Here is a 15,166-nt window from a genome sequence, read left to right as displayed (position 1 = left end):
CCTAGGATTCACTTATCATTCCAACTTCGCGTACCCAAAGCTTGTAGTAGAATTCAGTCCAAGATTTCAAGATGGAAAAGAAGCTGCCACTGAAACTAGGCAACAGATGTTGCGCAAAAGACTCTTTTTTTAAAGAAAAGAGATAACGAAGATTTTAATCATTCCGATACGGCGCCCGGCTAGAACGAATAAATAGATCTACAGATGCTCAAAGTGAGGTTGGTGGCTGAAGGTGCTTACCCTGCCAGAAGGAAGGCCGCAGGCGTCTAATGCAGTTTCTACACGTTTTCGGTCAGCAGAAAACATCCGGAAAATGCTGCACAGAGAAAGAAAATAAGAAGAAAGCAAGATTGGTGATGCTTAAATTTAAACACGTTAATAATGCATTTTCCAGCATTGAGAAACAGAGGACAACAGAATGCCCTTCGGCTCACCCCACAAAACAAACCACTGTTTCATCAAATCCGCCTAACTCACAGAGGGGAGGCTCTGCATAAATATCGCATTCATAAATATTCACCAAAGGTTATCAAACAAAGCTCTAGCCTGTCCATCCACCCTTGCCATTCAACTCCGATCTACCACCATCTGGATAGCGAGTACGATTGCACAGATTCTGAGTTTTAAAGGAAGAACACAAGGACAGGGTTGTCAAGAAATAGCTTCAAAATAGAAGAATCTTTGAAGAATGGGCGTGCCCTATCCACATTAACGCAATGACTTGCGTCATGTTGACAACCTTGGTTGTCCAATCTGAACTAGCCGCCAAATAGCAACCAATCACTGACCAGGAGGCAGCAAAATGAAAAAGAGCACATGTCACTCTCTAGACCTCCGAGCGTCTGGCTGCACAATAATATTGAAGGAGAAGGCTAGGAATACGTTACCAGCCTCCCCTTTAACCCAGGGTATGGTGTGCAAGACTAGGAGTTTTTGTTTCTAAGTAACGTAAAAAGGAGGAAACAAAATAATATCTGGAGGACACAAAAATTGTAAGCAGAAAATTGTTTATTTTACTTACATTAATGATTATCATATATCCCAGAACTCCAGCACCTATTTAGCTCTTCCCAAATTTGCTGAATGCAATATTAGTTCCCCATCAAATGTATTTCCATCTCTCTAGTTAGGTGTAAACGTTTTCCAGGATATGGTTCTCACAGACAGATTACTCTCCAGTATCTTGTCTGAGTGGTAATTATTTTTCCTTTGTTCTTTAGTGGAATCTGAGCATCACTGGTAAAGCCTGCATTTGTTACCCATCCCTAATTACCCTCAAACTGAGTGCTTTGCTAGGGCAGCATTGCTGTGGGTCTGGAGTCACATGTAGGTCAGGCCAGGTAAGGTTGGCAGATTTATTTCTGTAAAGGGCACTAGTGAACCAGATGGGTTTTCCCCCACCCCCCTGCTGACAATCAATGATAGCTTCATGGTCACCATTACTGAGACCAGATTTATTAATTGAATTTAAATTCCATTTGCTGCCATGGTGGGATTTGAACCCTTGCCACTAGAGTAATAAGCTGGGCCTCTGGGTTACTAGTTCAGTGACATTACCACTATGCCACTATATCCCCCATTTCTTCATGCATAGGCCTGGCCAATGAATGCCTGGAGGCTAATCAACCAAACCAGTTGCTAAAAGAAACCTGGTCCTGTCTCTGTCCACACCCAACAGCAATCATTGAATGACAATTGGGAGCAGGAACACCAGCTGATTCCTCGCTTGCCAAGCCCTGGGATTCTAAGGCCAGGTGTGGTGCTCTCACCTAGTTGGCCTAGTTGAGATAGTCTGATACAGTACAAAGCAACAATCTAACATCGAAACATAGTAAAACTTACAGCACAGAAGGAGGCCATTTGGCTTGTCATGTGGGAACCAGCCAAAAGAGAGCCATCCAGCTCAATCCTACTATCCAGCTCTTGGTTCATAGCCCAGTGGGCTATAGTACCTCAAATACATATCCAAGTGTTTTTTTTTAATGTGACGAGGGTTTCTGTGTCTACCAGCCATTCGGCAGTAAGTTCCAGAACTCCATCCAATCTGCGTGATAAAATTACTCCCCAAATTCCCCTCTAATCCTGCCAATTACTTTAAATCTCTGCTCCCTGGTTATTGACCTCTCTGCTAACGGAAACAGGTCCATCCTAGCCACTCTATCTAAACCTCTCATAATTTTATATGCCTCAATTAAATCTCCCCACAGCCTCCTTTGTTCCAAAGAAAACAACCCAGCCGATCCAAGCTTTCCTGAAGTCTTCCATTCCAAGTCACGTCCTCATGAATCTCCCCTGTATCCTCTTGAGTGTGATCACATCCTTCCTGCAACGTGACCAGAACTGTACGCGGTAGTCTAGTGCAGCCTGGATCTTACTGCCCCCTCTGGCTCATAACTGAGCCATTGGCAGAAACCATGGAATATGTGTGTGTATATATATATATATATATATATATATATATACACACACAGGCCTCTGCTACAACAACATTGATATAGATCATTTGATTATGAAATGGTCAGATGGTAATGTGAGAGCACATACTTTTTCACGGGGATCCGGGCATCTTGGTTGATCTGAAGTTTGAGCTTGGTGTACCTATAAAACAGGACAACATTTATTCGATAGAAGGGGTACATTTCTTGCTGACTATTCCCACTAAACCTTTCTTTCAAACATATATAAAAAAATCCAAATGAGGCCATAGCACAATTCCAAAAACAATATGGAATGAATTAAGTTGCGTTTGCCACTTCCTCCAGTTCTCTATGCAAGTAATAAAGTGTGCTATGATTTATATAAAGGGCTCCTGGGAACATTTGCCTATACAAACATACACTGAATTCAGATGTATCGCACACAGAAATTCAGGCTCGGGCACTCAAATGCATGCAGTATTTGTGCAAATATTATACATTGGAACACACTCGTGACTTATTTGGAATATCGCTGTTAGGGAATAGCTTTTGCCCTCTTGGTTCGAAATATAACCTGACCTCGTCAGAAAGGTCCTTATTTACAGTAATAGTCCCTCAGGCTCAGTCTCTGCTGACGCGCTCATTGCTTTCCAGCTCTCAGAGTAACAGCTGCTATTTAAATATGTATAGAAAGGCAATTGCACAGTCTGTGCACTAGATGGATCTCTATTGAATTAATATTGAAACTAGCTGCTTCACCCAGCAATTCGTCCTGCTGCGTAACTTACAAAGGAGCATGCATTACCTAGGAGATAACTATGGAAGGTAAATAATGAGACTCTGTCACAATCTTACTGTTCACGGGGCCAACAGAGCACAGCTAAAACATTTTTTGAATATTGCATGAATGCCACAGACTTGTACACCCTCCTAACTATCTTCATAAATTGTATTTTAGACAGCTCACCAATTTTGACCTTTCCTATTCAGGTTTTCCTGCATGGTTGGAATGTCTGCGACTATTCTTTTTTCATTTCCTGCACTCCTACTGACTTAGGACATAACAACATAAGAAATAGGAGCATGAGTACACCTTATGGCCTGTCACAGGAAACTGTGACAGAAGCATTCTACAATTGGTCATCTTCCAGACCATCTTTGTCAATTTGATTGGTCCAGTCAATGTGAAGCTTAAAGTTCCCCACAACCATTACATTGTCTTTGTTACAAGCTCCAATAATTTCTTGTTTAATGCTCTGCCCAGTGGCTTAACTGCTGTTAAGTGGCATATAAGCTACTCTCACCAGCGTTTTCTGTCCCTTGCTACTCCTAACCTCCACCCTTACTGATTATACTTCTGACTTCATGAACCAAGATCCTTTCTCATCCATCACATTTCTACTTCTCTTTAGCTATGAAGAAGAGTTGTACGGACTTGAAACGTTAACTCTGTTTCTCTCTCCACCTAGATGCTGTCAGGCCTGCTGAGTTTTTCCAGCATTTTCTGTTTTTATTCCTTTCTCACTAATGTCCTTATGTCATCCTTTATTATCAGGGCTACCCCTCCACCTTTATCATGGGGGAGGTGGAGTATAATGGTCATGTCTACTGGTGTAGTAATCCAGAGGCCCAAGCTAATGCTCTTGGGACATGAGTTCAAATCCCACCACAGTAGATAGTTTGATGAAGTTATTTCTACTGTTGTGTAAGTATTCTGGCATCTTTAGATAAACAGGATATGCTGCTGAGTTTCAAAGAGCCCTTTTAATTATATTAAAGTGCATTTCTTGAGTTAATTCTATCGGTAGCTCACAGAACTCATTAATATTCAAATAGTCTCACCATTGCCACTGTCGTGTCAACAAGAATCAATTCTACCATAAACAGCATCTTGAGATGTTAATTTAGATTTCCAAAATATAATGTATAGTACTTCATTAAACCTCTCGACACTTTTCAACACAGTGAAGCCCCATCGACAAATAGTACCACTGAAATCATCAGCAATGACACACAAGAGCTTCAAGCTGATGAATAAAATAAGCTGATTTCCCAGTTTTACAGAAAGCTGGCCTTATACCACCAGAATTTCCCTGAACTCCACCAATTTAATACCCTGCATATTGAGTTGTGCTCGATACATTTTCACAATATGATCTGTGTGTGCCATATAGGGTAACTGGGTTGGGAATATTTGGGGGGCAATTTGGGTTCATTTGCACTTGCCCTCGTTCATATCTTGATAAACTTGAACACAGTTGCCCCTTTAAAATGCCATAGGCAGAAGCAATGGCAGCTAATAGCAAAGCAGGAATCTGAAATTACTTCCCAGGCGATCTAGTGCAGGGGCAATGGAGAAGAAAGACAGACTTGTACTAATATAGCGCCTTTCATGGCCTTAGGACATCCCAAAGTGCTTTACAGACAATTAAATACTTTTGAAGTGTAGTTGCTTGTGTAATGTAGGAAACAGAAAGCATTGTGGTTAGCCAACTACCTGATCTCTATTGTCCCTCTCTCTTAATCCCTTCTGTCTTTCCCAATCTTTATTTTGCTTTCAGTACATGATTTAAATCAAACTTATGGTCGCTGCTCTAGACTCCATAGGGCTCAGTGACGATTCTTCAATCTGATTGGCTAAAGAGCTCACAGATACCTCAAGTCCCTTGTAGAGGGCACCATGCTGGATCAGACACTGGATTAGAGCAAGTTGCCCACTCAATTGCGAGAACCTGGTGGACAACTTGCAGTGGAGTGAACGACGAGCACTGGCTCTTTGCCGCTGACTACAAAACCCAGGCCAATATTTTAATATTTTAAGTATGGTAATATGCCCAATAGTTTTACAATTCCTGTCCCCCAAGTACATAGGATATATTCAGTGCCTTGTGTATGCGACTCACAATGTGATTTGTGTAGATTTCCAATTATAATGGGTTTAGCATTTCCATAACAGTGCATTGAGGCCTGTGTGTGAAATAAGCCTTGCGTCATATTGTGAGTTTGCATGATGTCCCCAATGCCCTTTTCAGATAAAAATGTGGCACATAAGACTGCAACAGCGGTAGTTATGGCAGCAAGAATTATTTATTAGTATACTTAAGCCACGTAGCATGCAGGAGCTGATTGTGGGTTGCACGGAAATAGATAATGGCAGCATTTGTGAGACACATTTACTCCAAGGTTAAGGAGGAACTACAGAACTAGCTGCTGCAATGATCCAGAAGGTGACTGGAGCATTCGAGACATTTAGAATACTGCAAGGCAGTAATTAGTTCACAAAAATAAATGGGAACTAATTTCTGGGAAAATATGCTACAAGTTGGAGTTCTATTAAGGGCATAGCTGGTTAATTTTGGAGTGAAATCATTTGCAAATTCAATGGTGCCATATATGAAGGGAGATGACTAAAATATGACTTACGTGCTGAATCTACAATCACTGTACACACAGCAGTCACACAAACACAAAGAGATTCTGTGACATAAAACTCATAATATTTTCATTCCAGTTACTTTTATTGCAAATTATAATCAAATATTATCACAGCAGTCCATAACAGGGCTAATTATATCTGTCAATGTCAATCGCCACGCGTGTTGTCAAGAATAAATTTATTAATCAGAGTCTAGCACCTCTGATGGGATTGCAATATCAAATCAGCAATTTAAACCATTGCTTCAAAGCCACAGTTGCAACACAGCTGTTGTAGGTATGGCTACTAAGGATTAGGTAAAAGCGGGATGGTTAAAGCTCTCCCAAACTATGCAGAGAAGGGGTAAATTCTTTTTTACACACCTTGAAAATCCAATGTGTGTGCATTATAGGTGGCAGATATTACATAAACCAAGACACAAACTGATATTATTTTCTAGCTCTGATCAGAAGAGTTGTCATTTAGTTATGTTGTGAGTGTCTAGTTCATGGTTCATGTGTTTTAGTATATAACTTTTAGCTTTAAGAATTAAAGTTTTAACTGCAGAAAATGGAATAAATGCAATGTAAACAGACTGGGAGGTTATCACACTTGGAAGGTCAGAATAGATGAAATAGAGCTATTAAACAGCAGGTGGGGAAACTGAAACAATGCATGACCTGACTGAAAACTGAAAATGGAAACAGAGAAGCTTAAAAATGAAAGGAAACTGATGCTAAAGAAACAAAAGCTGAACCTGAGATTTGGAATCCCAAAACTGTTGGGCAAACTGAAATTGGGTGAGGCTATATAAAAGGACACAAAGCCACCCAAGCTCAAGTGTTGAAGCTTGGAATTAAGGTGTGCAGATTTCAGCTCAGTGAGAGAAGACAGCCAAAGTAAATGCACTGTAACAGGGTAAAAAAAAACTAACTTCATCATTCACCAAGTGGAATGCAGGTGAGGCTTAATCTCAGTTTGAATTTTGAGAGTGTAAAGAAGCTGGAAGATTGCTTAGTTTGAAACTAGTGGAAGCATCTACAGTGGTCCTCATTAAGTCTTGTGGCAAAGAAAGCAACCAACAGATTAACTTGGAAGTATTGGAAAAATACCAGAACAAAAGACTGAGGCATCCACAGTCAAGGGATTGTAAATGCAAGCTTTACCTCTGAGAATAGCTGGAGCTGAGGAGAATTAAACTCGTCTCTGGAGGACTGTGACATCACTATAGGTGGTCCTGACAGAAGAGTGGGGTGTCTTATAAGACAATTCTTGGGGGAAGTAAGAAGTAAATCTATGAGCCTAGCATATGTGGGTGTAAGCTACAGTATTAACTTAATCATATTTGCTTTGTTTAATATGTTCTATACACAATGTGTTTTGGTTAAAGAAAGGTGAAATCTTATGGTATAGTTCTATTGGTTAAAACAAGCTGTTTGGTTTTCTCTTTAAATGTTAACAATCTCAACCAGATCGTAACAGTTATAAGGTTTAACAATGGACAATGTACTTCAGACTTTGGTCTGAAGGAAGACAAAATCAGTTAAATTTACAGGACCCCCCACAACCCCAGGCTTGCTGGGTTTTGTTTGCATTACCTGGCACCCTCCCTGCTTCCCTATGAATATTGGGTCCAATATGGGTAATTTCCCACCCAATGGGCACATTCTTCATTCTAAAGAGAAAGAACTTTATAAAGGATTGAACTGATTCAAATGTGCACATCTTGATAAGTTGGACAATGTTTGTGAGTGTCCTGACCACCTTATCTTCATCAAGAGCAATGAGCCGTGCTTTCAATCACAAACCCTGACTTTAACATGGCTGCAATAAGATTTCTGCTGCTAATTTTTTGTCTCTTATTATTTGGTTGTGGCTTGGAAGCAAAGATTCATTCAGAAATCCTGTTTTAGTTTACGCTGTGGTATAATATTTATCATTTTTGGATACAGTAGACATCTCCATTAAGTCATGCGTGGCTTGACAGCAACAGTTTAATGTTCAATCATAATTTGAACAGTCAGCCACTTCAGGCCTTGGCAACAAGCAAAGCAAAGATATAATCAAGTAAAAAGTTCCTTATTTGCTGTCAGGTCACTGTAAATACATGACAAGTCTCTTAATGTGGTTGTTTATGCTGCAATGCCATGCTGCCATTTCATCTTTCTAAGTCCTGATCAAAATATAGTTTAATGCCTTGTTTTGAAATCACTTAATGTCCAATATGCTCTGGAGCAATTTTTATTGACAGTTTGCTCCCAGTTATTCCATGTATGCCAATAGTTTTACATTTGTGAAAATGCTTGACTGCTTCAAGGCTAAAACAGTGTCAATCACAATGTGACCTTTCATACAATGGAACACATGAATCAGTCCTCCTCAATTTCTGGGGGCAAGACTGAACTCAACCTAAATACAACTTTACCAAAAGCGGGGCAAACAGAGGTCTGAACAACATGAGCCTTGTTGGTGTTGGCATTAATGCATGAACAACAGATGTAGTGAGGGTGGCTACAAGACTGGGAGGGTAGATCAACTGGGACAAAACCACCTTTAAAAGCGCTCCATCACCACCATCCTTCCCCAAGATAAGCTTTACTCTGCACAGCACCACTGCCGTAAAGCTTACCACCTCTGGCATTTTTTTTTGTGTCTGTTAGAATTGCCACATCTGTCATTTTGAAACATTTTCACCCACCAAATGTCCAAATCTCCTAAGATAAAAGCAGAAAATGCTGGAAAAACTCAGCTGGTCTGGCAGCATCTGCGGAGAGAGAAACAGGGTTAACGTTTTGAGTCCAACATGACTCTTGGAGTCAAAACGTTAACTCTGTTTCTCTCTCCACAGAGGCTGCCCGACCTGCTGAGTTTTCCCAGCACTTCCTATTTTTACTTCAGATGTCCAGCATCTGCAGTAGTTTGCTTTCAATAGAGTGTCCATGTTTCCTAGATCCCCAAAATATTCCAGTAACCATATTTAATTTAGGTCCCATTGTACTGATCATAAAGCCCAAACACAGTGAAAGACAAGGAAGCTAGGTAGTCACTCGTCTAAAACATGTGATAGCAAACTAACAGCTGTGAAAGTCAATGAAGATAAAGATGAGGGGAGATGTAAAGGGGCTGCCGACACACTATTGTTCATTTAACAATATCAGACAAAGCCAAAACCTACAACATTGAATTTAGGCGGTGAGACAGATTGACCTAACCCAAGGGTATTGATTCCATTTTGGGAGTAAAGGTACAAAATCTTTACATTTGTGACATTTTCAGCATTTTAGAAACTGTTTAAACCAGTGAAAGAAAAGCAAAAACAGCCCAGTGACCAGACTTACACTTTGTGCAATAAAGTGTCCCTTGACCTGTTCTGTGCCAGCAGGTTAGTTGCCAGGTTGAATAGTGCATCAGTCCATTCCTGGAAAGACAAACAGAGGAATGTATTTTCAAAGTGCTAGTAGTTCTTATGCCAACTTTAGAAGACTTGAAATTACCACACCTTTCTGCCACTCGCACTGCATTATATAGGCCAGGCCGTGATATCTGTCAAAGGTAATGCATAAATTTTTGATATGGCGTACAGGGTTTATATAACACTGGACGCATCAGACAAATACACATGGGCATGAAAAGCTGATTCTGACATGCTCGAGTTGTGCACAAGTGCTGCAATGAACTTGCTGGGCCAAATGGCCAATTTCTGTGCTGTAAATTCTATGTCCAGCTAACCTAATTCAATTGCACTTCTATAAGTTTTACATTGGGCACTGGGGAAACAATGACAATCGTGGTACTGTTGTATCAAGTCTATCTTTATGTGACATAATACTGGTCAAGGGTAAACAAAAGGTAATCAGGAGGAAAGTAAATTGATAACAGCAAGATCAAATATTAGGAGGAATGCAGCAAAAGATAGGAGCAACCTACTAAAGTTCATATACAAGAATGCTAGGGGTGTCACTAACAAGACAGTGATTTCAAGGCATGCACAAGTGTGGAATACAACACGATTGGGACTTGAGACATGGTTAAACCCCAGCGATGGAGATAAATAGAACACACAAGGATTGCGTGTTTTCGGGAAGGCCATCAAAGAAGGTGGGTTGGATCTTTCAGTTTATTACACCTTGCACGGAATCGTCTCAGGTTTGCACTCAGTGCGGTAGTGGGTGGGTAAAACGATGTTTCACCCGCCGGTGGCAAAAGCGGCTTCTCAGGCGGTATCGTCCCAAACCCGCCGCATTACTTATACATTCCCGGGATGCACACCGTTTTCACAGCAGGCAGGCTCCAATTCGCCCGCCGCGCCCTCATCTTGCCGCTTCATCACACTGGGCGCCGTGTTTAAAGTGCTTCCAACCCAGGACTGCCGCAAGTAAGACATGGCCCCGAAAGGCAAGAGGACTGTAGCCCCCAGGTTTAGTGGTGCGTCCCTTGGGCGCCTTTTGGATGCTGTGGAGGCCCGCCATGATGTCCTCTGCCCCTGCTCTGGGTGCAGGAGGGGCAGCAACATTACCACTTCGGCTTGGTAGATGATGGCAGTGGTGATCAGTGCTGCACACAGGAGGCTGGCCATCCAATGCAGATGGAGGATGAATGATCTCATCCATGCCCCCAGGGTGAGGTAACCATCTCATCCCTCTAAACGCATACACTCAAGCCCATCGCACATTCACTGGCGTCTCACTCACTGCCAGCTCAAGGGATATCACTACTCACTCTCACACACACAAACCCTCACATATCCATCTGGCCTCATCTCCTCTGGAGACTGCCTCCTCAACCCTTGCCATCTTTTGGTCACTTGCACAGATCAACTTGTGCCCCCACACACACCCTGGGATACCCCCCTTCCCCAGTACAGCCCTCACCCTGCAGCCTCTTCCCTTGCCTAAGGCCACTTCCCCCCTTCCCCAAGCAAGACCCTAGCCCTGTAGCCATACAAAGCCACCTGGCCTTATGGCTGGTCTGGTAGGTAGAGACCTGCCCATGAGAACTCCCTAAAAGTGCTGTGGTGCTGCCTGTGAGGCCTGGTGCTGATGACTGTGAGTGCTGCCCGAAGCAAGGTGGGCAAAGAAACCTCGAAGTCCCGAGTGAAGTGCAGCTCCTCAAGTGCACGTCGCTCATGTGCGGTTGTGAAAAACATCGGCAAGAGTGCGTAGATGATCCAGCGTGTGGGGATGAGTCCGGTAGGCTAGCCTTATAATGATATACAGATGGATTACAATGAGGTTGCCGGTGTCTGATGGCGAGAAACGAGGCCCCAGCCATGGGCGAGCTGTACGGACGATTGCAAACTGGTTTCATGATGTGGTGATACCGATTTTTGGCCTTCTTGACATACTGTCCACTCGTGCTGCCGAGCACACCCAACGCCAGCAGGCACGGACATTTCCACCCAGCTTAAATAGGAAACAGTGACTGGTTAAATAGCAATAGTGATATTAACATGAGACAACAGGAGGTATAATGAGAAATGAAAGACATTTTTAAGACATTGAATGTGTGAATAGCTGAGATAGCGATGTAGGAATGAAGGAAGTGCCAAAACATAGGCTCAGTGGAGCATGGTCCAGTTGCAAGGTGCCCGCGAGATGAGAAAGCAGGTTTAAACCAAGGGTGCTCCAACAGAAGGTCCCCACCCAGGCCTTAAATCTCGCCTCCTCCAAAATCTCTCACATTTAAATCGTCTTATTTCCCATTATAACGTTCTGCTGAAGAGTAAATGGAGGTTATGAATCTGTGAAAGTCAATATTTAAAGCCAAGGAGCTGAAGTGTGTCTGGAAGGAAAATAAGGCACTGTTGCATGTTACCACCCATATTGATAGACCCTGAACTATTTAACTCTCTCCAGCTTCCCACTAAAGCATTTTACAGATGCCTGTGTGCACGAGTGCGTGACTCCCTCTCCTTCCCTTTTCTTCTGCTTCTTCTTATATCTTCACTCTTCTTTCTGTTCATCAGTAATATTGTCCAGTTCTGAAGAAGGCTCCACACACGAAATGTTTACTTATCAGTTTTCACCCAGATACTGACGGCCTGCTGAATGTTTGCAGCATTTTTTGCTTTGATTCAAATACCATGAGAAAGGACATTGTCTCTCTGAGTTTAATGGCCTTGCTAAAGCTTAATTAACTCAAAGCGAATGTGTAATCAGTCATTTTCCTCTCTCCAATTAGAACAGACATGCAGCCTATCTATTTAAAAACAAAGCTACGTTTTGTGTGAATGAAGTTTTGGTCACTTGTAAATCTTCCCCTCTCTTGCACTATCTCAGAAGTCTGACTGAGACCAAGGAATGTCCCTGGGAGGTATCATGGTCTTCAATCCAAGTTATATCCATTTTAGGTTTATTTTCCAGCCAGTTTTCTCCCCTCACCTCTTGAAGTGGCTGACTGTAGGAGCATTAACATCCTAGAGATTACCTCTAGAACTGGACCAGCCATATAAATACCGTGGCTACAAGAGCAGGTCAGAAGCTGGGAATCCTGCGTCGGGTAACTCACCTCCAGACTCCCCAAAGTCTGCCCACCATCCACAAGGCACAAGTCAGGAGTGTGATGGAATATTCTCCACTTGCCTGGATGAGTGCAGCTCCAACAACACTCAAAAGCAGTTCATTTGATCGGCCCCATTCACCACATTAAACATTCACCCCCTCCACCACAGAATCACAGTGGCAGCAGTGTGTGCCATGTACAAGATGCACTGCAGCAACTCACCAATGGTCCTTCAACATCACCTTTGAAACCTGTGACCTCTAACACCTAGAGGGACAAGAGCAGCAGATGCAGGGGAAAACTACCAGCTGCAAGTTCCCCTCCAAGCCACACACCATCCTGACTTGGAACTCCATTCCTTCACTGTCGCTGGGTCAAACTTGGAACTCCCTCCCCAGCAGCACTGTTGGTGTACCTAGGTGGACTGCAGCGGTTCGAGAAGGCGACTCCGCACCACCTCCTCAAGGGCTGTTAGGGATGGGCAATGAAGGTTGGCATTGGTAGTGATGCCCACAACATCCATGGAAGAATTTTTAAAAATCACATCTTGGCCCAGTCCTGCACTTGAACATCTTCTTCATATTTTCCAGCAGGGGTCACTGGAACGCTGGGTTATATTTTTTGCTTTTAGTGAAAGTTCTGAGGCTGGTATGAACTTCCCAGCTGTAGATCCAGTCAAGATCAGGTAAGCCAGATTAAACCTGGGAGCCTGTATGGCACACCATCCATACCGATGGTGCATTCGCAAACTGTGTGAGCCATTGGGAAAATTGGTGCCTCTCCCAGGTTTTAAAAGTGTACTTTACTAGCTCCCTCAGTGACACCATTGGTAAATCTGCAACTCGCAGAGAGCAACATGACCACAGATTCCCACCACCCTCTGAAAAAATTCTTCTTCACATCCCATCTAAACCTCCTGCCCCTTACCTTAAATCTATGCTCCCTGGTTATTGATCCCTCCACCAAGGGGAAAAGTTCTTTCCTATCTCCCTTATCTTTGCCCCTCATAATTTTATACACCTCAATCATGTCCCCCCCCTCAATCTCCTCTGCTCCAGGGAAAATAACCCCAGTCTATTCAATCTCTCCTCATAACTAAAACTCTCCAGCCCAGGCAACATCCTGGTAAATCTCCTCTGCTCTCTCTCTAGCGCAATCACATCCTTCCTATAATGTGGATTCCATAACTGCACGCAATACTCTAGCTGTGGCCTAAACAGCATTTTATACAGTTCCAGCATAACCTCCCCACTCTTATATTCTATGCCTCAGCAAATAAAGTCAAGTATCCCATATGCCTTCTTAACCACCTTATCTACCTGTCCCGCTACCTTAAGGGATGTTGGCTCTCACTGCTCACCTTGGAACCACTTCAGACCTCCCCTCCCCACAAATTACAAAATTATGCCAGGGTGGTGCGGCAGAAAGGGAATCGGACTCAAGCACTTCCATATCAGCAACAAAACTGACGTCTTTGGAGAGAAAAAGAGCCAAGATGTTTAAGATTACAGATTATTCATTTATAATATAAAAAGGGGGGTACGTTGAACAAAAATTATTCCTCCTAAACACTTCATCCCTTTTTAGCAGTATTGTCATGAGCCATAATGGTGATATATCTGTTTATTCCTCAGTAGTCTTTGGACAGGAGGAGTAGGTGGTTTTATGCAGATCACAATTCTATTGGTTCTTAGTTCCCAGATGAAGCACTTTATCCAAAGCCCCTAACATCAAAGTGATTCAATTTGGGGGCGTTCCCCTAAATTCACCAAAATACCTGAATTGTAACCAATTAGTCAGTCCATCACTCTGTAAATATTGTACTCCGCTGCCATTTTCAAAGTCTCCTCATCAGGTGGTGGGCTGTAGGAAACTTGGGCCCTGATATTTATAGGAAGGCAGATTTAGGAGCTGGCCAGCTGGTGGGTGAGAAAGCCTACGGTGCCGAAATCGGGACCACTAATGTTGGTTCCTAGAGAGGCTCGGGGGTCGGTGATGTGGTGCCCTGCAGCAAGGAGGGAGACAGGGCGTGGGACTGTGTGGGGGGACAGGAGCGGGGAGAGATTGATTGTGAGGGAGGGAAGAGATTTAAGAGGAGGAGAGATCACAGCGTGTTTCCTTGAGGTTTCCTGGGGTGTGGGTTGGCGGGGGTGGGGAAGGAGAGGTGGGGGGAAGGAGAGGGGGAGCAAGGTGCACTCCTGCTTCACTTGACCCGCAAGCAGTGCTGGAAAAACAACAACGAGCTGCAATATCTGCACCTCCCGCCTCCCTTTAGCTGTTAAGTTTCCTGAACATTGGGAAACTTGGTGTGCTGCTATTAAATTCAAATTGGCAAAAGAATCTGAGGCAAGCAGCCTGACCTAAATATTAGAATGACAGAGCTACGTCTCCATAGCTGGTTACTCAAGCGCTCCCAAATCTGTTGTGGTTAGACAGGCTAGGGTTGGATTTCACATTATTACCAATTTAACACTCTCCAATACACCCCTGCCCATCTCCCAAGCCCCAAACCAAACATACCCATACCCCTCTCGCCCTTTGTGTTTAGACTATTTTTCAAAATGTGCAGGAAATAAGCAGCTTTGCAGAGGTTGTGCAGCTCTACAATCCTTATTCAGCTTTTGAGGGTGCAAATAGTTCACGAACGTTGATGGGTTTCCTCAATCCTCAATGCTCTACTGCAGAGGAAGTCGATAGATTCATGGCGACCAAGATTTTGAACATTCCTGGTTCTTTTAAGGGGGTGAGTGAAGCAGCTATTAAAAACACTAGCTGCTTTGGTGAAGTGGGTGATGCAAATGACTTTATAATGATGTTCCATTAGTGCCAATCT

General features: G+C 43.0%; 1 protein-coding gene across 1 annotated transcript in view; it reads right to left on the bottom strand.

The window, feature by feature from the left end:
* plcb1 (phospholipase C beta 1) overlaps positions 1 to 15,166 on the bottom strand; it is a 315,255-nt gene that overhangs the window by 291,980 nt on the left and 8,109 nt on the right. Inside the window, exons 3-5 of the mRNA XM_078556434.1 lie at positions 9,171 to 9,250; positions 2,545 to 2,598; positions 241 to 316 (exon numbers count right to left, since the gene is read on the bottom strand). Of these exons, the coding sequence (XP_078412560.1) occupies positions 241 to 316; positions 2,545 to 2,598; positions 9,171 to 9,250 (210 nt within the window). The remainder of the gene's footprint in view (positions 1 to 240; positions 317 to 2,544; positions 2,599 to 9,170; positions 9,251 to 15,166) is intronic.

The sequence above is a fragment of the Cetorhinus maximus genome, chromosome 14 (genome assembly GCF_964194155.1).
Source record: "Cetorhinus maximus chromosome 14, sCetMax3.hap1.1, whole genome shotgun sequence".
NCBI lineage: Eukaryota > Metazoa > Chordata > Chondrichthyes > Lamniformes > Cetorhinidae > Cetorhinus > Cetorhinus maximus.
The sequence above is the reverse complement of the archived record's forward strand: the minus strand, read 5'-3'. Positions and strand labels throughout refer to the sequence as shown.